The sequence below is a fragment of the Pyrus communis genome, chromosome 8, assembly GCF_963583255.1.
Source record: "Pyrus communis chromosome 8, drPyrComm1.1, whole genome shotgun sequence".
In the NCBI taxonomy this organism is placed as follows: domain Eukaryota; kingdom Viridiplantae; phylum Streptophyta; class Magnoliopsida; order Rosales; family Rosaceae; genus Pyrus; species Pyrus communis.
Genome location: NC_084810.1, coordinates 7,605,077 through 7,630,798, shown reverse-complemented (window position 1 = coordinate 7,630,798; position 25,722 = coordinate 7,605,077). Strand labels below are relative to the sequence as shown.

Genomic DNA, 25,722 nt, shown 5'->3' with positions numbered 1-25,722 from the left:
GTATGACCCATTTTTAATCTAAATTTTTTTTTCAAGATTTATAATTGGTGCATTAATAGGATCTACACAATAAAATAATTAAAGAATTGACGTATCTGCTGGAACTTTAATATGTCAAATTTGACAGCAAAAGGCTCATATGTCAATCCATGTAGGATTGACATATCTGTTAGAGTTTTATTCTACTTTCAAATTTGATTACGTAACATTCCACTTAAGATTTGACATATCATTTAGAGATGGTCTAGCTCGTAAAAAAAGTTTTTGAGTAATCACTCAAATTAAGATAATGAAGTCTTCCCTTTTTCAGTTGAGTGGTACCACTGTCATTAGTATTTTAAAATTTTATTGTGCATTTATCGTAAAATATGAAAATATAAAGTGCATAATGGGTTCGATGAGTGTCAATGATAGCAACCTATAAGTTTTTGTATTAGTTTAATTGGTTTTTTTTTTTTTTTTAGAAAAATAGTTTGTGGTAAATTCATAAATGATTTACGATAAAAAGAAAACCCAAGAAAAAAGAGAGTAAACATAACTTTTCAACAAAGAATTAAAAATTAAGAAAAAGGCCACATTCATACCAATTATTTGGTTTGGATTTGCGTTGACTGTCTGGCTCGTTCAAATAAGAACAGAAAAATACGTTGAAGTGAGATTCGGTACCTTTCTTAAAGGTTGAGTCATGATCCATGTGTTCAACATAACTTCATAAAACTCTTTGATTTCTCGCTTTCAGAAGGTTCTTTCACATGGGTATAATCAATAATCTCAATTGATTGATTCTTCGCTGGGTCCGGATTCACTGTCAGCTCGATTTCCATTCGCTTAATTCTGGGTAAGTTTTTAACCTAATTGCTATTAATTTCTTATCATCTGATTACCTGGTAATTGTTTTCACTTTGGGTACTTGATTGTGGATCTTAATGTTTGTCATTACTCAATGCCTTTTGGATTAGTTTGTGAGATTTGACTGTTTATGCTTAATCTTTGCATTAAATTGAATTAATGGGGGGTTTTGATGGATCTTAATATCACGTTGTTGATGCTAATTAAGGACTTAATTGGAGCAAATAAATGAAAATGGGGGAAGTGAGATTTACTGCATAATCTGTAATGTGGGTTTTGTGACTTAAAAAATTGCAATTTCGAAGATCTTCAGATTTTGCGAAAACTTGGTGGATTTCCTTCTGTATGAGATGAACTAACGGCGAGATTTTAACTACTTTTCGGGTTGGAATTACTCGAAAATGCATAGGTAGTGATCTCACTCATACCACTCAATACCCTGCCTTATCCACTCATGCTACTGAAAATGAGGTTTATGTACCCTGCCTTATCCACTTATGCTACTGAAATTGAGGTTTATGTACAGTCATTTTGCAGTTGAATGAGTTTCTAAAATATCGCATATTTCGACTATTAAAAGTTGACCGTAAATTTGTGAGAAACTCTACTTACAGTCTGATTTAGAGCTACATTAATGTTCAAATACACAATTCATATCCAGAACCACATTGGCTGATGCTGTTGCAGGAACGGCTCTTGAACTGAGTTGGTTGTAACATCTCCCTCTACAAGAATCTGTTCGCTGAGAAATTCCCTGTCACAAGGTGTCTGCTCAAACCTTTGATTAAGACGAGAAGAAACATGGTTCAGACGCTGGAAGCTATAAAGGGTGGTGGAGGATCCATTAGAATCGGGACCACTGGGACGGTCAGTTCCCTAATGACAAGAGAATTAGAGTCCAGCAAAGTTGCATCTCCGACACCTGCATCTTCCAGAAATAAACATCAAACAGCTTCTGTTTCTGTTCTCTGTGGTGCTACTACTCCAAAAAGGCTACAACCAAGAAAGTCATGTGATGAAGCTAGCAGCAGTGGAAGCAGCAATGACATTAATGTGAGACACCCTGAAGTTTCCCAGAAAACAAAAACTCATACTAAAAATACTAGTCAAATCCCGATGCTGAGCTCTGATCATCCTGGTCTGGATAAAACTCCTAGTAGGCAGAAAACTAGTAAAAAAGGAACTAACATTGTTGAAGTTGTGGACATAAAATGTGGGAGCTCGGATAGAGCATGGGCTGGCCCTATAACAAACCGACTGAAGAAGCTGGGTTTCTCAAAGCTATCTGAGAGCATTGTCTAACCTGGCAATTTCTTCCCATCGGATCTTAGATTCCTGTAACTGTATGCAGAAATACCAGTTGGTCGATTGTTCTCCGAGACTTCCACCATAGAACATATGCTTGGTAGGAGCCCGTTGCATCTCTTTTTCTTCTTTTGTGTTTTTATAACTGATTCAAAAGTCGGGCCCAAATGACTAGTAGAGGAAGCCATGTCTTTGAGTTGGGGATGAGCCTTTTGCGAGCTACATTGGTTGCTTAGTTCGAGTTGGCTGAAGTGCTCGATTTCTCTCATTATGAGGGATCCAACGGTGCCTCTGGTGCCTATTTCCGCAGGAGCACATGCCGCCATCTTTGCAGCGTCTCTGGTGGCAACAGTGCCGGATTTATACATGTTCGGTTCTGTTGGAGTTGAAGGGGTGGCTTGCAGATGACGAGAGGTGGTTTTGGATTCTGTACTGGTGAGGAAATTGCTTTTCTTTTGGGACATCTGGTGTTTTGCCTTTGGTATTTAACAAGGATTCTTTACCTTATGTTCTTTATCTAAAGTGAACAGCGTTTGTTGGTTGGTTGGTGATATAATCACCTCATTCATGTGCTTGCAGATAAAAAATTAGATTCATTTACTTGTGCCCTCTCTTTTCTAACCATTTGGATTATGTCATGGATTTATTATGACCGGATGATCCTGTGGACGATGTTGGTTACTCTATTTTCTCCTTAAGCAAGTTGTGAAATTCCCACATGACCGGTCTAGCAGCATGCAGTCTCCGCCTTGCAGGAGGCTCTGAGTTCAAATCTCACCGACAATAGTTGCCGATTGAAAAAAGTAAGTTGTTAATTCCTTTTCATGTCTTGAATGGCAAGGGAAAATAAAAGGATGGTGTTAGTTTTAGTGAAGCAACTTGAGTGCTTCGTAGATGTGGGGGATGCCGGTGCAGTCCCGGTTTTTCTTTTTCTATTTACATCACATTTGAAGAGGTCATGGGAAAGGTGTGATAGAATTTCTCAACACACACCATGTGAATTTTCCCTTTCTCCTAATTTGAGAAAGGGATTCATTCTCTCCATTTCTTCTTAAATCTGATTGGTCAGAATAAATGAAAATAAATTAGTATCTTTGGTTATTGGTATGTAGAGAACATATAATTAAGGGAGGCAGGTGGAGAAATTGAAGTTTTGAAATTGAAGAGAAAGGTTGGGAGGCAAGACTTTCAGCCATTTTTCTGCAGAAGAGTTAAGAATCTGTCATGAGCAGAGGGGTATGGGTCACTATGAATTGGCTGCGACAATTTCTGTTTCTGTTTCTTTCTTTTTCTTCGTTTTCAGTTTTCGGTTTTGAGTCTTTTTCACACGAATTATTTTCACATTTCTTCTACCATCGTTGCTTCGTCCTTCTTTATTCATCTTTTCCCTCACATACTATTCCCCTATCTACAGCAAAAAAATGAAACTGAAAAAGAGATAGTTATTAGAACGATTCATCTTTTTATAACTTGTAAATCTTATAAATAAACTATAAACAAAATTATCACTTTATTAGTTATTAGAACGATTCAGATTATTTGTTTGTTACACAAAAAAAAAAAAAAACTTTTAGAACTCCCGGCAGAAAGAGATTTCGCTAACGAAAAAGCTTTCAATGTTGCCCTATATCCCTTCCATTTCCAAATATTTTTACGAATACGTTTTTTTTTTTTGAAATAGAGGTGCGCTATTTTTGGAACTGCCATTAAAAAGTTATAATAGGTTTTTCGGTTGGATGTGAAAGACATCTATTGTTCAAAATCAATTGTTCTTTACTATTCTCTATCTATTTTTTCTCTAAATTAGACTCAAAAAAAAAAAAAAAAAAAAAAAAAAACAGAGGTGGTTTTTTTTTGGGGGGGGGGGAGGTGTTTAAAAATCACATAAAATATTAATAAGAATGATAAGGTACACTAAGCCAAATAGATTGAAGTTGATAAAATAAAATAAAAAAATCAATCAATTAAATCTTTTTAATGATTTCTTATGAGTTCTTGGTACTCTAAGAATTGTGAAATTGTTGAATTTATCCTATCACGTTACTTGAAGATAGAGATTCAAAATAACATGTTTATTTGTGTTTATTTATTCATGTTATGTTAGTTATAATTAAAAAAAAAAAAAATAAATATATATATATATATATATATATAAACAATGGGGTTAAATTGATTGAATTCTTGTTGAGACTTCATCATACATTATCCATTCTTCACATAGAAGAAAAAGGTATAGATTATTATGTACCGACCAAACCGATGATTATTCACAATTCCATAATCGAATTAATTACATACTGCAATTCATGTTAGGAATCCCTTTGAATGTGGAGTGGTTGAGGAACTCGTCAAATAACCTTATTTGATGGACGGGAAATGAAAACACTCTTATGTTCAATCATGAACGTTGTTTCTACTTGATTTATTTAATTTGATGGTAAAAAAAAAAAAAAAAAAAAAAAAAAAAAAGGTGTGTGAGAAACTATTTAATCCAATGAATACTCTACATGAATGGCTTTGTATTTTATTTTAATAATCCGAACTGTTTTCAAGTCATCAGTGTAGATTATCCTTACAAGTTAAGTCTACCCTTGAGTCCCTGACCTTCCTTTTTATCCCTATCCCTTACAATCCCTCATACCATTGTAAGTCATAAAACAAAAGCTACCTACAAGATACAACATTATTGCTTGAGACACAACCCTTCGCTTTTTCACATTACTCCTCAAGGTATTGGGGAATTGATATTAACATTACAATTCATAGAAAAATACTCTAATTAAAAATGCACAATTAAAATTTTAAAGTGTTAATAATAATTTTCGAGTGTTTAACTGTTAATAATTTAAACTATTGCCTACTTCAAAAAGCAATCATACCACACCATAAATTCTCTTGACCGATTCAATTATCCACACAAATGACTTGAATTGTTAGAGCATGTCTACTGGTGCTCCAAATGCTAGGGCAATTGGGTCAAATTGCTTTTGTCCCAAAAAATATTGGTCCATAGGCCCAAAATTTGGTAGGCAACTTGTGGGCTCCAAGAAGCCCGTTTGACCGTCCGCCCAAGAATTTTTAGGCCTTGAGGTCGCTGGTAGTAGCAACGTTAGCGTGGTGACATGACACGTCTCAAACCCGATATCCCTAAATATAAGGGTAGACATGTGTTGACAGACACTCGAGGGTGACGAAGCTATTTTAAACATGCATATAAATAAAATATGTAATTAGGAAGAGATACACCAATGCAGAATTGTGTTCAGAGCATACAATTAATCAAAAATAAGGTGAAGGAATTATTATAGAAAGGTACGAACCGACGAATGTGTCCTACACAAAGGAGACTCAAAGATGCCTGAGCGGAAGTGCCTTAACGCCGGGATCGTGTGCCTCGATTCTAACTCTTGAGGGGGCACAAAACAGAAAATGTGAGTGAACCAAAGTTTATAATAATACTAATAATAGGAAAACCATTTTTATTTCTGAACATACTAACCCCCTGTTTTAAAAACATATATAATACTACATGGTAAGTTTTTCTGAAAACTCTAGCATGCAATGAAAACATTCATAAAACATGTATAATGTAAAACCATGCTTAAGGATGATGCTATAGTCGCCCGAAGGCAAATCTGTAAATCTCCTAAATATTGTACTCTTTCTAGGGGTATCATAGTCGCCCGAAGGCTCTACCTGTCCATCACCCGAAGGTGAAGCTGTATGACACTTGGTTACGCTAATGAAGAAACATGGTAGGCCTTATCACCCGAAGGTGAAGCTGTACGACTCCGAGTAACGCTGGAGAAGGAATACACAACATCACAAACTCCGACACAAGCCATGGGCTAGTGAAGCTGGGGGTATATCATCAACTCGTCATTTACCCGAAGGCAGTACCTATCCATCACCCGAAGGTGAAACTGTACGACATTGGGTTACGTCAGTGAAGAAACATGGTAGGCCCCATCACCTGAAGCTGAAGTTGTACGACTCCGGGTTACACCGAAAAAGGAATATATCCATAAAGATCCTCAACTGTGTCTTATGGCCATAGACATCTACATACTCACGTTGTGTGGATATGTTGTATGATAACCCATTAGATAAACAGTGAAATCATATCTCAAAATCTCATCTCGTAAATCCAAATTCATAAATCCGTAATATAAATCATATTTGAAAGCCATAGTATTTCATATACGAGAATTCAAATATTCGTAACCTTTAATAAAACGTAATTTCGATAAATCATAAATATCTCATAAACCATAAATATGGAAATCTGGAAAACATAATATAAAACGTATTCGATGCATAAAATATGAAATGCATGCAAGCCTAATATTTTATAAAAACATGCAAGTTAAGGAAGGGGTCCACTCACATATATTTTACTGTCCGAAAGTCGTTCGAGCTAGCGAGGATGGAGTCACTTCTCACGGTGCACCTAAACACATATAGAGGTCATTTAGTAAAACTCTACCAAGACGTTAGAATTTAGGAAAACGGATAGCGGATTTGGAATCAGGACATTGAAATTAGTTTAGGAAGGGTCCCAGGCGAAACCCAAAATGTCAACGGTCGGGTCTAGCTTAGGTTGTTGGGTTGGGCTGGGATTATGTTTATTGGGCCAAGTCTTTGGGCCGGTTACATGTTATTGGGTTTGGGCTGGGCTCAGATTACTGGGTTAATGGTTTTTGGGCTTGGGTTATGGGTTGGCAAATTGGGCCAAAGTTAATGGGTTAAGAGATTTGGGGTTGGGTTAAAGGGTCACAAGGCCCATAGGACTGGGTTGGTTTCAGATTGGGTTTTGGGCTGAGTTAGGATTGCGTGTCGGGTTCACCCGATTGACTTCGCGGATCACCGAACCCAACGAAGAAGAAGGTCAGATTTCAGCCAGAAGTTTCCCAAGCTTTGGTGGAGCTCAAATATCAACTAAAAAAATCACAATATAATATACCAAAATGAAGCTTGTGAAGCAAGGAACCTAAAAATACCTTTGGTTTCTTCGACTGTGGCCGAAAAATGGTCTGCAAGTCACGGTATCCCTTGCCGAAATCTGGGCAAGTATTCCCCAAGTTATTTTGTGTTCAAACCTCACTCATCACACCAAAATTTGATGCCACACGATGTAAAATGAAGAGATATAAGTTTCTCGATGCTTACCTTACGTTGGAAAGTTGAGGAACCTCGCCGGAGTTACTCATCCGCATCATAGCTCGATGGTTTTTGCATCTCCGTTCCAGTTTCGAGGATGTAGGAGAGGGCTGGAGGAGGGTGGTTGGTATGTGGTGCTCGTCGGAGATGATGGTGAATAGTGATGGTGTGTGGTGGTGTCTCGATGGAGGAGAAGAGAGTGCAGAGAGAGAGAGAGACAAGGAGAGAGAGAGAGAGGTAGCCTTTTGCTACTCGGAGTAAGTGACGAAAAGGTCTCGAGGGTGGTGGGTTGCTGGAGTTTGGTGCGGTGAGTGGTGACGTGCTTAGAGATGGATGTTGCAGAGATGAGGGAAAAGAGAAAGCTCGAGAGGGGAAGAGAGATCCGAGAGAGAAAGGAGAGGAAGAAGATTCTAGAAGATTGGGGAAGAAACTGCCACATGTCAGCTCCCCAATGGTTCATGATAGGGAAATATCTTCAATTGTAAAATTACCAAAGTACCCTTATCGTTCAGAGTCCCGTAAAATCTTCGTTTTAATTCCAAATTCACTTCCTCTTACGCCCACTCATTCGTAACGACGAGTACTACGAGGCTACGCTAAGGGAATAAATCTTACGTGACACGACAATGCGGTCAACAAAAGTCAACATTTTTCCTTGAAAGGCATTTTTGTAAAGTCACGTTTTAAAATTATAAAAATCGTAACAATTGGGGACATGTCGTTACATGACAAAGTGGGGTCCCTCCATGTGTGCAACCCAAAGCCAAACAACTCATTTTTCTGCATGTTTCAGCCGTTAGATTTCCAATGATCCGTCAATCTAGACTGATGGATTTCCAACGGTCTATTGATCTGGATGGATTTTCAAAGGTAAAAAAATTTGAAAAATCTCATATTGTGCCACGTGGCACAATCTAGCAAATTTGATTTCAAAATTTTTTGGAAATCAACAGCCAAGATTTATTCAACAGTAAAAAATTCGAAAAATTATTGAAAAAATTCTATAAAACCCAACCATCTTCTTCATTCCCCACACCACAACTCAATATTTATTCTTACTACAATCTCCCATATTTGTTTTCTACTATCCAAATTCCTTTGTTACCACAAACAATAAGTGAGAAGGCAAAGTGGTCAATTTGAGAAGGCTACAGATCAAGCAAAGGTGAGAAAGGGAGTTAAATAGGCAAGAAAGGCACGAAAACAAGGATCAGGACATCATGTCTCGACGCCATGAAGATACGTCTCTTAATTCAAAATATTTTTTTGCGAAATGAAAAAAATCGCATCATGAGACAAAGGTTTTTCGCCAAAGAAGAGGAAGTTCCATACACTCTAAGGGTAGACGGACTGAGTCATACTGATTTTATCGCCTAGGTTTAACTAATAATGCTTGTTGTAATGTTATGTTTTTGCCTTGTATTTGAAATCATTTATTGGAATCAGACAATCGTTTTATTTTAAAAAGAAAGCTTAGAAAGTTCATATTTACTTTAAAAAAAAAAAATTGTGAATAGTGATCACTCTTGCTCTCGTCGTTCCCATCCCAAACGGGTGAAGTTGCACAAATTCAACTACAGAGTGAATAGTAAGGGTAATCCAAGTGTCTTTCCCTTGTTTTTACTCTCCTAAAACAAGTGGACTTGCTCTTCAAAGTTTTAAATTTTAATAAGAGGTTGTAATGTAATTTGGTTAGGGCCTCAAAAGTCAACAAATTTAGGACAGATTGGCTATTTGTAATGCAAACGAACGGACACGATCGTTTTTCCACGTTAACCGTGAAAGATGAAGGCGCATGTATAATTCCCCACTTTAAGACATGAGTGGATAGAAGGGAGTCAAGTGACCCAACTGAGAACATCCAGAGAAACACAGAAATGGCTTCAATTCCATTTACTAGCGCTGCTACCCACTTATGCTTCGCCGACAAGTCCTTCAATCCTCCAATCGAATTCAGTACCCGGTTTCTGGGCACCCGGAATAGGCTCGGGTGGGTCCGACCGGTTGGTATCGGAGCCTCCAACGGGTCGAGAGCCAAGTGCTGGTTCAAATTTGGTAAAAATGGTGTGGGTGCTGAAGATGCTGGCATTTATGGAAGCCAATCCCGTGACGATTATGACAAAGATGACGTTGAACAGGTTCTTTTATTCTCTCTCTCTCTCTAGAAAAATCTAAATTTTCTGTTGAACAGATATGATGATGTTTCATGACTAGTTAATTAATCATATAAACTTAGTTTGAATATTTAATATATGAGGTGGAAAGCTTTTATATCAGTAGTAGTACTCTAAACTAGGCTAAGAGTAGAAGGGCAGGGTTTGAACCCAAGACGCAGTATGTTTAAGAGATTCTATCTACCGGGACAATCAACGACTTGCAAGCCTAAATTAAGATTGAAACAAGGTTTTATTTATAATATTCTTGGATACATTATCTTATGGTGTAAAGAGTATAGAGGAGAGAGCTAGAGCAATGAGGGTTAAAGGAAGAAATGAAATTGAGAAATTTATTCATCAAAAGCACATATCTTAGTAAGTTTGTTTTTTTGGTTTTTTTTTACATTTTACTATTATTAACGGGAGGGTGGAGGATTCGAAAAGTTACATTAATTTAGGAGAGGGGAGTTTTGAACCGGAATGCATAGATAGATATCCAATACTATGTCCACTAGGATATTGGACCATATGCACGTCTTAGTAAGTAAGAACGGTTTTGTTGAGTGAATTTTAGGCAAAGCATTGAATTTATCGGTCCGCGTTAGTTCCAATATTCAAGAGGGAAGGATGAATGTTAGACTAATATTTGTGCTCATTGGCAAATGCTGATCAAATTATATTTCTTGCTGAGTTTTGAATTCTGGTTGTCCACCCAATGAGAAATTGAATAAGCGCAAGCAATTCTCAGGGCAGCAACGCTCTTTTGCCGGCATATACCGGAAACAAAAACTTGCTCGGGCCTCTTAAAACTTTGAGTTGATCTTATGAATTCAATAGCATTTTGGTTAGAGAGGGTCCGTTTTATTGTTTATACATTACTTGTGCAACTGAAACATGAGTTTTGTTGCATACAGCGAAACTTTTCAAATACGACCGCGATGGAGAACTCATGGTTATGCCTTTTGATGACAGTATTTCAACTACATGGGCATGCTTGCTGTGGAAGGTACATATGATAAGATGAACGCTCTTTTAAGCCAAAACATCCACCCAGTAGACGTTTTGTTGTTGATGGCTGCCTCCGAAGGTGACCAACCGAAAATCGAAGAACTTTTGAGAGCCGGGGCGAGTTACTCTGTCAAAGACGCGGATGCGCGAACAGCCCTTGACAGGGCTGCGAGTGACGAAATCAAAGACCTTATTCTTGGTTTTTCGGTTCAAAAAGCATGATTTGGATAATATCAGTAGCTCCTTTTTCCTTCTTTGGTTTGAGTTTCACAATGTGTAATATTTTCAGTTGGTGATTTACTGCATCAATGGCTAGAGGCTTTGTCAATTTATCCCTTGCTTTGATTTATTTGTTTTTGGTCATTGCGGATCTTGAGGCTCCAAGGTATCTATCTACTTTGAACAACCAAGGGATTTTTTTATACGGGATTATTAATTAAACTAAAATATTAGCATACTCGTAAAATCGGACTTTTGACTTCCTACTACGGTCTAATACCATTCAACTTCACTTGAAAATGAGGTTTTATATTCAAATCTAGAGAATGATGAGTTACAACCAGTTTATCATCCACCCCTTAGTGTAAATTATATCGATGTAATAAAAAAGAGGCTTTGGGACTATGGATTCAGTAATTTTGACATGAGGAGGATAATCAGATGACACGGATGGAGTTATTAACTCAAATGAACCACTTAGTACTATGGTATAATGGTATTCCTCTTCACTTATAAGTATGAGGTCTTAGGTTCGATTCTCGCAAAAGGCAAATTTGAACCACATTATTGCTAATCAATTGTAAGGCTAAGCACACCCCCTTCCTCTTGATGTATATATTATCGTTCGTTAAAATAAAAAACAAAAAAAAAAAAAAATACTCAAAGGAGCTCAACAACGATATTATTACAGAGCCTGATCTGATAGGCTATTATAGGCATTTTACTGGCAACCTCACAGAGAGTCTCACTTTTGAGAGAACCGCTTACCATTCCTCTAAATTAAAAGAAAGCAAGCTCAAGCCTTACAACGTAAAGTTACTGGGGAAAATGACATCTTGCAACAAGTTTTACGCTTCTTTTTAGGCTTACTTGGTGTGAAATTAGAAGCAGCCCCGAACAAGTTATAAGAGGAAGGGAAGGGGTTTACCACACTAAGCCTGCATCGGCGGCATCGTGGTCGTGTGTGCGATGCTCCAACAATGAACAGAAGGTGGGGTTAACCACACAAACTAACTTCTTTCTGAACTATCCCCTAAACCGTGTCAAATAAACCACCAAGCTTTCAATTCCAGATCAAGAAAATCATTTGTATAAAGCCTGTTGCATTCCGATCTACAACTTCCCTATGAATTCATTACCACGACTGCGCGTTCTCGAGTAAATCTGACAGATTAATAGCAAAGAAACGATTTAGTAATTGCAGTTATACCCAAACTGGAGAGACAAGTAATTGTCAACCGTCAAAGCATCTCGTAGCATTTAGAGAATCAGAGCATAAACAAGTCTATATTGTGACAACGTTGAAGTAGTAAAACAACACAGTATGTACACCAAAAGAAATCCAGCTGTGTGTGTTAATGTGAGCATGTTTATGGAAACTGAGTGTAAAGGTCTAGAAAGCCTATCAATGTCGTAGTTAAAGACGCACCATAATCTAACTCAACCTACATCTGGCAATCCTCAAAACACTTACTCCTGAGATACGTAAATAGACTTCACTTATGCATGTGGAATTGGTTGAAGTAGTTGGCTCATCATCAATCAAAATCTTCACCCAAAAGTCCCACGTAAAACATCGGGCGAGACCAGTCTTTGTAATTGAAAGCATGGGTCCAAATAGAAGTGACTAGCATATTCTTCTTCTCACAAATAAACATGAATACTTTACATAGTTTTGCATATAAACTAAAAGCCATTTCCATAAGTACCTGTGCGGAACTTCTATCTTTTGCTTCTGAAAAAGGAAAAATTGTCATAATCAGTTGCAATCACATCATATAGCGTCTGGGTGATAAATGGCAATCTAGGACAACGAAGGTAACATTACTCTTTGATCATCTCCTGCTTTGATAGCTCCGTCTCAATTTTTTTCTAAATCTTCTTCTAAAAGGGATTCAACCTTGCCCGTATGCCACCAACATATCCATTTCAGGGCCTCATGTACGGCCTCTTGTACACAGAAGGTATTAACCTGGATGGATGATGTGTCCATAACAAACGTTTATGCACCTGCAACTTGATAAGTTGAAATACCACTGCAATCAGAAATTTAAGATTCTGAACGAAAGAACCTGTTTTTTTAATAAGCAATGATAAGTGAAAAGCATAACAAGACAAATATTGCTTGCAGAAGGATTTGGACCACTTGCAACTTGGAAGGATTATATCTAACAGACAAGCACGAATGAGGGATAAGCATGCTAAACATTTCGAATTTACATTTAAGTCCAGCAATACATAGAGTCTAACTCTCCGTCTGTGGGGGTAGGAACTCAGTCCATTAAACTTTAGACCCAACAGTCCGTTAAACACAATTCCTCTCCATATATCAATTATTTTCAAACATGATTTCAATATCTGAAGTCACAACTCACAAAAAAGTGCCCTGCCCTTTGCAATTTTCCTAGGTGCAGTGACTGTTGTTCGTGACCTTGTGCTGAACATCCACAGTTAAGTGAAGCAACTTCAGTGTTGAAACCACATTCCAAAATATCTAACAGTGAAAGGGTCTACGGTTAGTGACCACCAATGATTCAAATTACGTTATCCATACTCTAAAAAAAGTATCTTCTGTTCATCTAACTAGGTTGTGTATCAGAACTGAAAGTTACCATATTTTATGTGTCGCCATGACAATATAAACTGATTAAGAAGAAATGTGTACTACTAAAATCACAAATGCCAACGGAAACAGACAACCTGCTGCATCAGGCCTTTTGAAGCCTAAGCAACTGGTAAGGTTAAAAGATAGTAAAGATCAGGGAAAAATGGGTCATGGATCAAATGGACTTAGAGAGTCAGGCCTCAGTCTCTCAGACCCTCAGTACTAAAAGATCCGGTCAAAAAAATTTAGATAACGAACTGATAATCTATGGTCTTAAATCACCGTAAAATACTTGTTGAAAAATGACACTTTAAGATCAAAATAATCAATTTCTATTTCCAGCAAAATCACAACCAACTGGTAAGGCGATGGGTTTTGGTTCTGCTATTCAAAATTTTGACCATCATACAACACAAGAATTAGACTTCTTAACCCACAGAGTACCAGACTACCAATAGCAACATTGTAATGGATACACAAAGGCTCATCATACAACTTACACAGAGTTTGATATTGTACAATGAAGACTGATGGTATAGGTGCAAGATGATAAAATTAAACGAACTCTAACAGAAGTGCATGGTGGTGGAATACCCATAAATAAGATTTAACAGGCAACGCTTATTAAACTAAAGAAATATTCATCTGAATGAAATAATAAAATTCAGAACACTGGAAAGTTCAAACACGGAAATAATGATAAACTCCCAAGTTCATATAAATACAAGCAGTATAGCATGGGAAACAAAGATATCAAATTTAGTTAATAGGAATTTCGGCTTACAAACACAGTATAAGGGGAATGAAATTATGACTCGAAGTACCTATGAATCAATATCCAAGGTCGTTGGGATCACCAGTAAACTCGGCAATCTGCTCAAGACCCACATTGAGCAAGGCATGGGTGTCGGAATCCTTGACAACACCAGTCTCTCTGTCGGAATCCTTCTCCACAAGACTACCATAGACCCCCTTATGCTTCCCAGATAACACAAGAACCGGTCCACCACGCCTTGGCAGGGCAGTCTCAAGAAAATCCTGGGACACCCCCTGCACAAGCTCCCTACTCCCATCCATAGATATATCACAGGTGTAGGGTCCAACAACATCCATCACCTCTCCTTTTCTCAAATACAATTTCCCACCTTTCAAGTCCTTGCTAATAACCCTGACCCGAATGTTCCTTGCAAGCCACGTTGAATAACCCCTCCGCTCCTCTCGTCTCGGCTTACTATCACTACCCACTTTCCTTTTTGCATCATTCAATCTCCTAAAGCACTTCTCTTCTTCTTTCGAACCCAATTCCGCAACTTCATCCGCATTCACTTTTACAACCTCTTCATCTTGCCCCTTGCTCTTACTCAACAGCTTCAAAACCAGCTTCCCATTGCCCAATTTCTCTAAAATCCTACCTCTCAAACCCGCATAGTCTCGACCCGAAACGATCCTAACTTCCTTCCCCACATCCCCATCTTTCCTCTTCTCCTTCTCTTTATTCTTTCTATCCTTCTCTTTCGAATTCTCTTTCGAATTTGCAAGAAACCCTAACCCGTGCCTATCAGTACTCCGAGTATACTCCACAATTTTCACATCTTCCTTCGCATTCTTGCCAATTCCTCTACCCGGGTACCACCCGTACCCGGTAAGCAACGCCTCGCCATAACCCTCCACCGGCATCTCTTCGTACTCCTCCAACCCCCTATGATCCGACAACCGCTCCAAATCATCTTTAAACTTCTGCAGCAGCGTATCCTCCACGCCCCTAGATCTCAGCCGCTCATTGTTCCCCAACCTCTCCCGATTCTCGGATTCCGATTTCTCCCGAAGATTGAGACCGTACGAAATCTTGGCGTCGGGGTCGTCGTTGACCGAGAGCGTCTCGACCTCGAACTGGAGCTCGTGGCCGTTGGGCTCGGTGATGGGGAGCTCCATGTTCTTCATCTTCTTGTGGGGCCGCCATTCGTTGGGGATCGGGGCGATCACGCGGGCTTTGGGGTCGGCGGATAGGGGTTTTGAAGCATCGAATTCGCTGACGAAGTGCTTGGAAGCGGCGTCGTTTGCGTTGTTTCCGGTGCCGTCGTCGAAGTTGGCGGTGGCGGAGGAGGGGTTGCGTTTAGGGTTTGACTTGGAGGAGGATTTGGGAGGGAGAGAGAAGGAGAGTTTCATGGTTTCTCTTTGGTTTTTTTCCAGAAATGAATTTGCTAGGATAGCTAGCTACTACTAGCTATGTTTATGTTTGCCTGTGTTTTTGGTGTGGGCTTTTATTGGGCTTTATTTTGACCCGAGTCCCTTAACTTAACCCATTCCAATTACGATTGGGCCAAATCAGACAATTGTAAGCAATAAATTATGGGATATTCTAAACGATAATCGGACGGTGGGGTTTAGCCTATCGAGCAGATTTAAATAAATTTATTATATATCGTATAAATAAATGTATTCTTACAATTAAAAAAATACATAATTACTTTGAAATATATAAATTGAAAATAGAATGATATATATATACACATTATAAAGTATTAGAACATAATACAAAATGAAAGTTATTTATTTTCTGTCTAAGTGAGTCGCAACCTAAGTGATGCTTATGTGGGCCCCTAAGCAGATATGTGTCATTTCTTAATTTTTAAACACCTAGAGATTAATCAAGACTATGGCCAGCCGCCTAACACGTAGGTAGGGCCTATGAGGTGATAGGCGAAGATTTTACAACAATGGTTGTACAGTTAAATCCGATGGCCATAAATAAAGAATGGTGTAAAAAATGTGTGAAAATCACTTTCCTGAATTTATCATTTAGTGTTTTTTTTTTTTTTGGTCAAACGATAGATTTTGTTAGATAAAATAAGTTTAACATAAAAATTATAGAAACTGTTATTAGCACTCCAAAAATCTCATTCTACACTCCTCACAAATATATTTTTCTTTCTAATTATGGAAAGTTTGAAATACCAAATAAGATTTCTGAAGTGCTAATAACAATTCCCAAATTATTTATAAAATATCATCTTACAGTTAAATTTCTCTCTGCACCAGTATGAAAATTACAAAGAAGAAACCATGAATGGTACGAACAACGACTTAATCTCTCTTCTAGTTTGATTTGTAAGGACAGAACAGATACAAACAAGAAGGGCAAAGACTAAGCAGCTCAGGGCTATTTAAAATAAAGCTGAACAAGCTTCTTTAAAGTGTCGAATACGCTCGTAAAGGGATCAAATTGAACTGGTTTCTTCAGTTCTAGATCAGGAAATTGATTTGTTAACGCCTGTTGCATCCCGGGCATTGACATCATTGCAGATAACCGCGTGTCCGTCATTTGCTCACAGTCTTGTGGTGTGTCCTTGATTTTGCTCGGGTCATATCCGAAGTTGGCCAAGTAAGATTTGTACTTCTCTATGAACTCAGGACCAGGATTAGGTGTTCTCGAGTAAATCTGTAATGTTAATGCCACAAAACGACTCACAAGTAAATGAAAACAGAATATGAAGATATGATTGATGCATCCCTGAATGGTAAAGACGCGAGTAAAACTTGCGCAACAAGCTTCTGCATCTTAACAGTGCCGTTGTGAGCGTATATAATATGTGGAGTGTAAAAGCACAAACAAGAGCCAACCAATGAGCAGAAAAAAGAACAGTTTTACATCTTAACAATCCACTCGTGTGTGTACATATATATATATATGTGTGTGTGTGTGTGTGTGTGTCTCCTTTTAAGAAAGATGGGACAGTTGTGGCCTGCCCAGCAATGCGCCGGTGATCCAATGATCTGATCATCCATATTTCACGATTTACTTTCAAGGATCATCCCTACAAGTTATATTTAATTATGATCGTGGAGTGTTTACTATTTTCTGTAATGATCCGTGAAAAATAACCCGACAATGGATTGTTCTGGATTCCCTTTCTTTAAGTCCAAAAAATCGAAGTATTTGTACCTAAAATGTCATTTCGGGTGAGACCAGAGTGGTTCTCTCGATTGAAAGGAAGGTCCAAACAAGTGTCAAACAAGTGACAAGAGTATATAATGTTCAAACAAGTAAACACGAGTCATTTTATTTAACATTCGGATAACTTGAAAGTCAGTTCATGAGTAAGTACCTGTATAAAACCCTTGTCTTTCGCTCCCGAAACAAGAGCATAATTGTCATAATCAGTGTCAATCACATCATATGGCAGCTTAGGGATAAATGGCAACGTTGGAAAACGAAGGTAACACTTCTCTGTGATCATCTCCTGCTTTTCTAGATCCGTTTCTTTTTTCTCCAAATCTTCGTCCGAAAGGCATTGAACATTTCCCCGTATGCCAGTAATATATCCATCAGGGCTCCCATGAACACAGAAGGTATCAACCTGGATGGCCCGTTTCGCCAAGTCAAATGTATATACACCCTGCAATAATAAGTTAATATGGTTTTGCAGTCAGGAAATAGGTAGTGAACATGTGACAGAAAGAACCTGTCATCTATGAACAATGAGAAGCAAATCATCACAAGAAAGCTGATATCGCTTTCAGGATGATTTCGATCACTTGAAACTTGGAAGGGCTATCGGTAAACAACTAGATAGCTCAACAATGATTAATGAATAGGTTCAACAGTTCGGATCTGCACTCATGTCTAATTCAAAAGAAAGGGGATTATATATTTTCCTCTCAATTCTACATTATTTCCAGAAGCAAGAATTCAAACAAAACGTCGCAGTTCATAACTACACGTACCCTTTGTGTTTACCTGGGTGCAGTGGCAGTCTTCCTGACCTTGCCCAGCAAATCCGCGTTTAAGTGAAGCAACTTCAAACCACCTTCCAGAATATCTAATAGGGTCAAAGTTATTTGCTGTCATGCCTCTCATCATCATTAGCCTCTCATCTCCTTCATCGGATCCCTTATCGAGCGGAAGAGTAACTGCCTCCTCCGAAGCATTTCCAAACTCATATATATTTCGTTGATGAGAAACATCTAATGCAACCGCCTGCCAAAAGCAGTAAAAGGCATCATGTATCTTCTACCTCCTGCAATAACACAAGAATACCTAAATCTTTTTCGTTACTATAACCATAAGGCAACCTAGTTTTGGACTAAATTCCCCATTAAACTTTCAAGCACATTCAAAGTCCGGCTAATTCTATTGGAAACCTAATCTCATTTAAATTGGTTGTACAGAGTGAAGCCTTAAAGTAAGTGAAAACTTAGTGTTCTACGAGGTTTCAAATAAAAAATCAAGAACACCAAGCTCAAACATCTCAGCCAGAAATGCTGTGACTTTCCTGACAAGGGAAAGAACTCGAACAAATGTTAATCTAAGGGGGTAGCTTAGACAATGTCCAGCAAGGAAATGATTGGTCCAACACCTATGTTCTTTTATGTAATCTGATGAGCCAAATTTAGCAACTAGCAATACAAATATTGTGCTAGTATTGAATTCCAGCATCCTATAACGCTACGAAAAATTTAAATCTACTAACCTGGTTCGTTTGAGAGATGAACACTAACGTTGCAGCAAGCCCGGATAAAACCTGTCTGGTCAGAGGCTTGCTGCTGATACATTGCTCCAAACAGCAACTCATCATTATCTTACCAGGCACTCTCCTGTAAATAACAAGAACAAAATGTCACTCCTTGCACTCAAAAAAGACGAAACGAAAAACATCAACTTGGAAAATGTTGTTAAAATTTAAAACCAAACCGTATATAATTCATGTAATCACTTATGAATCCGAGAACACAGAGGCATCTCTGCATGTGTAATTACATAAATTAGACAGGATCATACGGGAATTGCACTCTAAATCAACCTATCGGCTATAGTTGAAGATCAAAACCCACAAGACTACTTCACATTTACCATTATTTTTATCTTACTACGAGCGATATTTCTACTCTAAGTTATCTAATGGAAGGGGGAGAGTTTGAACAGGGGGCGAGCGCAGTAGGTTGAAGAGGAAGGTCCTAACCACCAGAGCAATCCTCTACTTGCGAAACCAAATCATTTACGAGCAATTACAGCAAGATTATGATAAATAAAAAAATAAAAAAAATAAAAAAACAGAGAAAATGAAAAAATAAATAGCATTAACAAAAAAATTTTAGCAAATATAGCAAAAATTGCCTCATAACAATATAAGGTATTAGAGTGGGAAATGGACATGAGTGAGAATTATGTACCTGCTGGTGGAGACATTTGGAGGAGGAGGAAGAGAGCATTGGAGCACAAGTACCATTTTCTATGCTTTTCCTTTCACAAACTCCAGAGTTTTCCACAATTTCCACCAGCAAGATCTCTCTCCTCCGTCCTATAATCCCATCAAAACGTCACCGTCTTGATCTCTGCAATATCCTTTTCAACCACCTGTCTTTAGTGAATCAGCTAGGCCCCAAATAATCCAAACCCAACTGTCCCAATAAACCTCAACCAATCCCATATAAAAGTTTTGAACTAACTCTTTTTTTTATTTATTTTAAATTTACTGTGGATATGGGAGTAAAATGTAGAAAGTACCGACCGTTGGATTCAAAGTTTCTCACATTTGTGTCTTGGCTTCGACCAAAAACAAAGTAGATATGGTTGGATTTTATTTGTTAAATAAAGTGGAGACGTTAAAAGAGTTTTCGGCATGTAAATGTGTGGATGAGAAAGCGCTGCAATTATTCAAGACTTCCACATGACCAAACTCCTTTATATTTTTTGTTCACTTTTGTTGCCCATAAAAACAACAAAAAATAAAAAAAAATCGGATTTCAGTTACAGGGCGGTAATCATATATAATATAACCTTTTACTCGACTTAAAAGGACACCACCCTTTTTAGTGATGTTGGAAAATTTAATTGGGACAGAAAGAGAAAAAAAATGATCGTATTGCATTGTAAATGTAATACAATAGGTTCTGGTGTCGCTCATGATCCATGAGATTACTCAGAAGAGACTACTACTCATTACATTTTCACCAGAAAGCAAACTGAATAATGGGTCTTCCTTGGTACTGCTACTGATGTCATTTTCTTTAGAATGGATTTCAGTTGTATTCGCCGTCGAGTATAAAGGTTGCTTCACTTGTATAAACGCCACTTTAACAGGTCCAGACTTCAGTTTTGATGCATCGGAACTTGAAGACAAGCTTGTGCCTGTTAGCAAGCTGCCTTCTTCGGAAAACTTCTCGCTCGGATTCTCTCCAATGTCTGGACCATCTTCGCAACGCTCAACCAGCTGACTGTTATCACCGTCGTTGGACAGGCCTGACATCAAATCGATCTTATCCTCCTTGACCTCGACTGGAACTTTTTCAGCACTGTGGTTTGCATCTGCCGTTTCGGGAATAGTTTCATCATCTGGCACAAACCAAAAATTTAACAGGAATCAAGTAAATTATAATTTCCATTACATTAAACTACAGGAAACCAAAGTTTAAACAAAGAACAAAGTTTTTCACGATGAAAAAACAAAACTTAGACAAAGCTGCTACGCACAATTTTTATCTTTGGTTATAAACCAAGTAGATAACCGTAAACCTCTGTTTAACCAAGTTCTTTAGGACTTCATGTAGACTTTTCAAACACTTAAACGAAACCTGAATGAACCTTTAGGAGAAAATTAGTCACTCGTACGACTAAAAATACATCATACTGGAAGATGTGTTAGGAAACATATGAATTATTCGTATCGCTCAAAGATAGATGCATAAGCACAACTTATTATGTTTTTGTGCAGAAACATAGAAGTCCAAAAGGTATTTTTCATATTTTATGAGAACACAAATTTTATTGATAGGATACAACTAAAGATACAAGCACGGTGGACAAACCATCCTTTCAAATGTGCAGAACCTCTAACCTACCAGTGGCTAAAGACATCGTAAAAGCCTAAGAATAACTCAAAAACAACATATACACATGAAAGATAGAAATAGAAAAAACTTGGTAATCTTTGCTTCCTATCAGTATGTAAAAGGAAGAATAGTATATCCTGAAAATGAGAGAAAGTTGAAGCCCCCAATGCCTTCACTGTATAAAAATGCTCATGTCGATGACAGAAAATAATTAGCCAAGACACTGAGTGTCTTTATCCATGTGGCATAGACAGTATCATACAGCAACAAGCACATAAAGCAGCAAAGTCAATCATGTCACATTAGAACAACTAACATTGCAAATGGAGGAAAAAGATAAGCAAATGGAGGCATAACGTACAGTATGCTGCTCTCCATTGCTGGATTTAATCCAGCAACATCTGACCAAGAAACTCTCTGGTCCAAGGGACCAGGTGAACAGAACTGTTCAATAGAGTAAAAAATAAAATATCCATGAGTATCCTCACCTCCAAGGATAGACTCGGTGCTTTGATACAGCACTGATGATTCCCCTAAACAAAGATCTCCATCATGAGTTGCAATCTCAGTCTTATGTGTCCTCTCAATCAATTCAAACTTATCTGATTTCCACACACACTCAAGAATGATAATTTCCTCATTTGTAGGGTAAAACTCCCTAAACACCTGCATCAATCGTGCATAAAGAGAACAGTAAAAAAACATAGATCTAAAAATAATTTGATAACAGAATAATTTTCCAAATAAAAGAAGGGGAAACCTCAAGTCCTCCTTGAATTATCTTGACGGATTGCTGTTTTTGGGAGAGAGAAGAAACCATGTTGAATACTGAAACAACATCGAGTAGAATCTGTAGAAAATAGAGGAAAAGAAAAGTTCAGCAAATCAGTCCAACTCCAAGAGATGAACTTAAAGCATGACATGTCCCTTTTTCTTTTTTCTTTTTTTTTGTCGGAAAAAAGCTTGAATCTTGAAATGTCCAAACTTAGTGAAATGGCACATTCCTCAGGGAGACCACATAATATCCTAAACATTATTACTTCTTTGGATACCTCAATCCCATGTTTAATCACTACGAAATGCTGCTGCAGCATGTACATTTTCCCTTCATCATGATACCACAAACTACCCACTTGGCTATATGACATGTTTAACAAACGGATAATGTTTTGTGGGATAACTCAGTTCCATGTTCCTTCGCCTCCAGGTTTGTGGGAATTTATGAATGGGTTCAGAACTTGAACCATCTATACGATAAGAACATGAGCATATTTGCCATAAACTACAGACGGTTAATAAATAATCTGTACAATTCAAATTAAAAAATCATGGGAAAAAGGCTTGGAGTTACTTCTTACTTGTTGAACCAAAACTCGAAGTCGTGCAAGCAGAGCTAACACAGTCAGAGAAAATCCCATGAAGAACGATCGAGCAAGCAACATAGATATCTCACTGTAGAATAGTCAAGATCAACAAATTCACAAGATGCATGTGCAATTTATGTTTGGTGATCCAAGGGCTAGACTACTGGATACAAAATGGCAATCAGTTTGCAAAATAATAGTTTAAAAAATTAAAATAATTATGCTGCAATAACAAAGAAAAAAATTGGTCTATGTGAAAAGATACATTGCAAATCTAATACCATGCAAAAATGCTTACAGCTTACTTGGGAAACTAGTTATTAAGATAATTTGACCAAGACAGCAGTTCTCAGACACTACTGTGAGACTCGGATGCATTAGACATATGGTAATGTGATAGCCAATTGGACAGCAGCTTTCACATTATTTCTGATCTTATAAAAGTTACAAGAAAATTCCTATACGTGTAACTAGTAAGCAAAGGATACATAGCCGCCTTCAACATTGGCTCAACCATCTGCAACAGAAACAAAACACAGTTAACATGTTAGAATAGAGCACGTATTTCATGCTGGACTATCTAACATAGTCCTCATCACAAGCATAGAATCGGTTACAGGATCCAAGTATGCACAACCACTCACAGAAAGACATATGAATAGATAGATCACTTTTGACACCTGGCATTCAATTGTATAAGACACTCATGTAACATGATTCACAAGTAAAAATATCTTGAAACATGATTCAGGTATCTTCATAAATCAAAAGTAAACAATGTAATGATGTAACCTCATGGTTGGACTCTTCTAAGTTAACATGTTGTATACCTCACATCCTCAAATAAAAGTGAAAGGTTTCCCGCTTATAGCAAACCCTAGCAGTCAATTGATTTTGCAAAAATTATACACAATAAAGCATTATTAACCACTATTATGATGTTTATGGGAGGGAAAATTAACAAATCATTTGATGAAAGCAAGAAACCACCTGTGATAAAAGGCGTGCAGCTCCAAGAAGTCGCTCCATAAAATTATGCTTTCCATTTTCACATTTCCTTCTCTTCAAGCTGTGACACAACGATTTGGCATGTGATTTTAATATAAACTATGTAGACAGGATAATGAAAGCTTTATGCCTGTTAAACACAGAGCTGAGATTTTCAATTTAGAAGAGAGAGAAAACTCATTTACCTATGATCTTGATTCATAACAAAAGATAAAGTTAATAAACCAAAAAACACAATATGTTATACATTTTCCTTCCTTTTAACAAAATAATTACGAATTTCATAATAAGCTTTCTTGGAACTCTAATTAAAGTTTAATTATGCGCTGATGAAACGTCTACTCCGCTCTACCTCCCTCCAAAAAAAAAAAATGCAACATCGGATGATAATTGAAATTCATGTTTTACCTTTCTAATAAGTGCAACTTTTGCTTAGGTCTCTTCCCAGTAATACTTTGGAAACAGCAACCCAAAAGTTCCTCCAGTTTAGTTGATTGTAAAAGCCTCAAATCCCTCCTTACCTGATATAAACAAAAGTGAGGCAAACTATGTAAACGCATACAAAAAAGTAAAGTAAAACACATAATAGATGATTAAATTTTAAAACTTCACCCCCATTAATGCATACCGAAACTTTTCTTGTTCTTCCATAAATTTTCAAGGCAATCAAACAAAAAAGTAAGAAGCTTAGAACTGTAAAAACAGCTAACTTCAAAATTTAAAACCGACTTTAAGACGTTGTGCAACAAAAACCCACCATTCAAATAATCAAATCATGCTTGATACAAGTTAAAAAAAAAAAAAAAAAACTCCTTCTCTTTCATGAATTTTCCGAGGAACCAAACAAATGGGTACAAGCATTATGATCATAAAAAGGTGGGGAATTCGAAAACCTTCATAAGGTACTGGAAATAGGAGCCGCGCCTGTGCTGGTTCTTGTTCTTGTACACCATTCTTTCTAGGATAGCCGTCTCTGCTTGAAGCTGACCAAGCAAAGATACTAACTTCTCCTCCAGAGCTTCTGCTTCCGCATCCATTGAGTCACTGCAGATTATCATTGTTGGAGAAATTGTGATTGAAAATATGTATCATACAGGCATTTAAGCAAACAGTTTGTGTGCAATGGGAGCTGAATTTTTGTAGAGTGATTCTACAAGGATTTTACCAAATCTATTGAGACCCAATTTCTCTGAATACCTTTAAAGGCAGCTCGGGCCGCCGTACACGGTGAAGGAGATAGGGAGAGGGGTGGGGGAGGAGTCGGCGGGAGAAGATGGTTGCAGCGGCAACTTCTCGTTCTCCTTTTTATTGTTATTTTATTTTTTTGAAAACTTTTTGAGTTTTTGTTTTGTGATTTTTATTCAAATTTCTCTTAAATTGGACATGTATCTTAAATACCCCATTGTTTAGTGGGCTTAAATATGTCTCTTATGGGATATTGGGCTCAGACCCATGTCCAACTCTTTGGCCCAACATCAAACATGGGTTCGAAGATGAGCTTCTTCATTCTCTGGCCTTTTGCACAAGGCATTACTTTTGATTGAAATCGTTCATATTATAAAGTATTATGTAAAATATCAATAAAATATGAGATCAATTAATCATCAAACTGTATTAAAACAAATGGTTGGATTGATAAAAATATTACGAACTATCTCTTTATTTGTTATGATTAATTAACTAAATAATCTTAATTTTAATTCATTTTTTTCATAGATAAAATTTACAAAATGATATTATAATATAAAAAGTCTGACCATATGCGCAAAGTTATGTGAATCAGTCAAGAAAGAGTTTTTGAGGAAAAATTCCTTCATAATTCGTGTAGCCAAGCATTGTTGCTTTTTGACGTGGTTTCTCCATTTTGGCGAGCTGATTTTTCTTCTTTCTTGCATGGTAACTTCCTCTTCTACCATCACAAGTGAATGTTATGAATTTTTTCATCATTTTTTCTCTATTCTGGTACTTTTTCAAAATCACAAGTAAAAAAGACGCAACTAAAATGAATGAAGTTGAGGTTTCATCATAAATCTAATACGTAATATAAAAAGAAGTCCAATTACTTATAACATGTAAGGTCCCTTATTTTTTTACTGTGAAATTTATACTTGCAACAATACCCTCTCAAATGCGGCAAATTTTCAAGCATAATACGTTACCATGAGCATATGATTGTTGAACTTTAAACATGAGACAACATGTTCTAACTTAAAAAAGG

General features: G+C 37.3%; 5 protein-coding genes across 15 annotated transcripts; 2 read left to right on the top strand and 3 right to left on the bottom strand.

Annotated features, from left to right (window-relative positions):
- The first annotated feature begins 607 nt into the window (after nt 1–607).
- Nucleotides 608–2,803, top strand: LOC137742471 (uncharacterized). Of its 3 annotated transcripts, none has more exons than XM_068482346.1 (2): nt 608–838; nt 1,537–2,803. In XM_068482346.1, exon 2 carries the CDS (start codon nt 1,651–1,653, stop codon nt 2,149–2,151), a length of 501 nt encoding a protein of 166 aa, XP_068338447.1. In that variant the 5' UTR covers nt 608–838; nt 1,537–1,650; the 3' UTR covers nt 2,152–2,803. The 3 variants fall into 3 exon arrangements, with proteins under 3 accessions (XP_068338447.1, XP_068338449.1, XP_068338448.1); XM_068482348.1 differs by having other exon boundaries at nt 1,511–2,803; XM_068482347.1 differs by lacking the exon at nt 608–838 and adding an exon at nt 853–1,258.
- Nucleotides 2,804–9,160: 6,357 nt separating this feature from the next.
- LOC137743272 (protein LHCP TRANSLOCATION DEFECT) lies at nt 9,161–10,809 on the top strand. Its single transcript, XM_068483140.1, has 2 exons — nt 9,161–9,452; nt 10,443–10,809. Exons 1-2 carry the CDS (start codon nt 9,192–9,194, stop codon nt 10,698–10,700), a joined length of 519 nt encoding a protein of 172 aa, XP_068339241.1. The 5' UTR covers nt 9,161–9,191; the 3' UTR covers nt 10,701–10,809.
- A 557-nt stretch (nt 10,810–11,366) lies between these two features.
- Nucleotides 11,367–15,498, bottom strand: LOC137742804 (protein MOS2-like). 7 transcript variants are annotated; one of them, XR_011069439.1, is made up of 4 exons: nt 14,127–15,498; nt 12,526–12,713; nt 12,127–12,432; nt 11,367–11,861 (listed from the first exon to the last, which is right to left on the bottom strand). XR_011069439.1 is itself a non-coding variant. In XM_068482758.1 (2 exons), exon 1 carries the CDS (start codon nt 15,466–15,468, stop codon nt 14,134–14,136), a length of 1,335 nt encoding a protein of 444 aa, XP_068338859.1. In that variant the 5' UTR covers nt 15,469–15,498; the 3' UTR covers nt 12,239–12,713; nt 14,127–14,133. The 7 variants fall into 7 exon arrangements, 1 of the variants encoding a protein (XP_068338859.1); XR_011069437.1 differs by having other exon boundaries at nt 12,172–12,432; XR_011069438.1 differs by having other exon boundaries at nt 12,407–12,432.
- A 780-nt stretch (nt 15,499–16,278) lies between these two features.
- LOC137743311 (chloroplastic lipocalin-like) lies at nt 16,279–19,611 on the bottom strand. The gene is made up of 5 exons (XM_068483177.1): nt 19,474–19,611; nt 18,774–18,897; nt 18,041–18,280; nt 17,409–17,699; nt 16,279–16,741 (listed from the first exon to the last, which is right to left on the bottom strand). The coding sequence occupies exons 1-5, from the start codon at nt 19,527–19,529 to the stop codon at nt 16,463–16,465; spliced, it is 990 nt and encodes a 329-aa protein (XP_068339278.1). The 5' UTR covers nt 19,530–19,611; the 3' UTR covers nt 16,279–16,462.
- Nucleotides 19,612–20,150: 539 nt separating this feature from the next.
- On the bottom strand, nt 20,151–24,842 carry LOC137743329 (uncharacterized). 3 transcript variants are annotated; one of them, XM_068483198.1, is made up of 9 exons: nt 24,702–24,842; nt 24,398–24,548; nt 23,913–24,025; nt 23,487–23,565; nt 22,985–23,013; nt 22,491–22,584; nt 21,893–21,982; nt 21,621–21,798; nt 20,151–20,635 (listed from the first exon to the last, which is right to left on the bottom strand). In XM_068483198.1, the coding sequence occupies exons 2-9, from the start codon at nt 24,539–24,541 to the stop codon at nt 20,223–20,225; spliced, it is 1,140 nt and encodes a 379-aa protein (XP_068339299.1). In that variant the 5' UTR covers nt 24,542–24,548; nt 24,702–24,842; the 3' UTR covers nt 20,151–20,222. The 3 variants fall into 3 exon arrangements, with proteins under 3 accessions (XP_068339299.1, XP_068339301.1, XP_068339300.1); XM_068483200.1 differs by having other exon boundaries at nt 20,151–20,608; XM_068483199.1 differs by having other exon boundaries at nt 24,670–24,837.
- Nucleotides 24,843–25,722: the final 880 nt, after the last annotated feature.

Coding starts and splice junctions, on each gene's coding strand:
- LOC137742471 (XM_068482346.1), top strand. CDS start 1,651: ATGGTTCAGACGCTGGAAGCTATAAAGGGTGGTGGAGGATCCATTAGA.
- LOC137743272 (XM_068483140.1), top strand. CDS start 9,192: ATGGCTTCAATTCCATTTACTAGCGCTGCTACCCACTTATGCTTCGCC. Junction 9,453..10,442: donor ACAAAGATGACGTTGAACAG/GTTCTTTTATTC, acceptor TTTTGATGACAG/TATTTCAACTACATGGGCAT.
- LOC137742804 (XM_068482758.1), bottom strand. CDS start 15,468: ATGAAACTCTCCTTCTCTCTCCCTCCCAAATCCTCCTCCAAGTCAAAC.
- LOC137743311 (XM_068483177.1), bottom strand. CDS start 19,529: ATGGTACTTGTGCTCCAATGCTCTCTTCCTCCTCCTCCAAATGTCTCC. Junction 18,281..18,773: donor TCATCTCTCAAACGAACCAG/GTTAGTAGATTT, acceptor TGCTTTTGGCAG/GCGGTTGCATTAGATGTTTC. Junction 16,742..17,408: donor AAGACAAGGGTTTTATACAG/GTACTTACTCAT, acceptor TTAACATTACAG/ATTTACTCGAGAACACCTAA.
- LOC137743329 (XM_068483198.1), bottom strand. CDS start 24,541: ATGGATGCGGAAGCAGAAGCTCTGGAGGAGAAGTTAGTATCTTTGCTT. Junction 24,026..24,397: donor ATTTCCAGTACCTTATGAAG/GTTTTCGAATTC, acceptor TGTTTATATCAG/GTAAGGAGGGATTTGAGGCT. Junction 20,636..21,620: donor CACCGAGTCTATCCTTGGAG/GTGAGGATACTC, acceptor GGTTTGTGCCAG/ATGATGAAACTATTCCCGAA.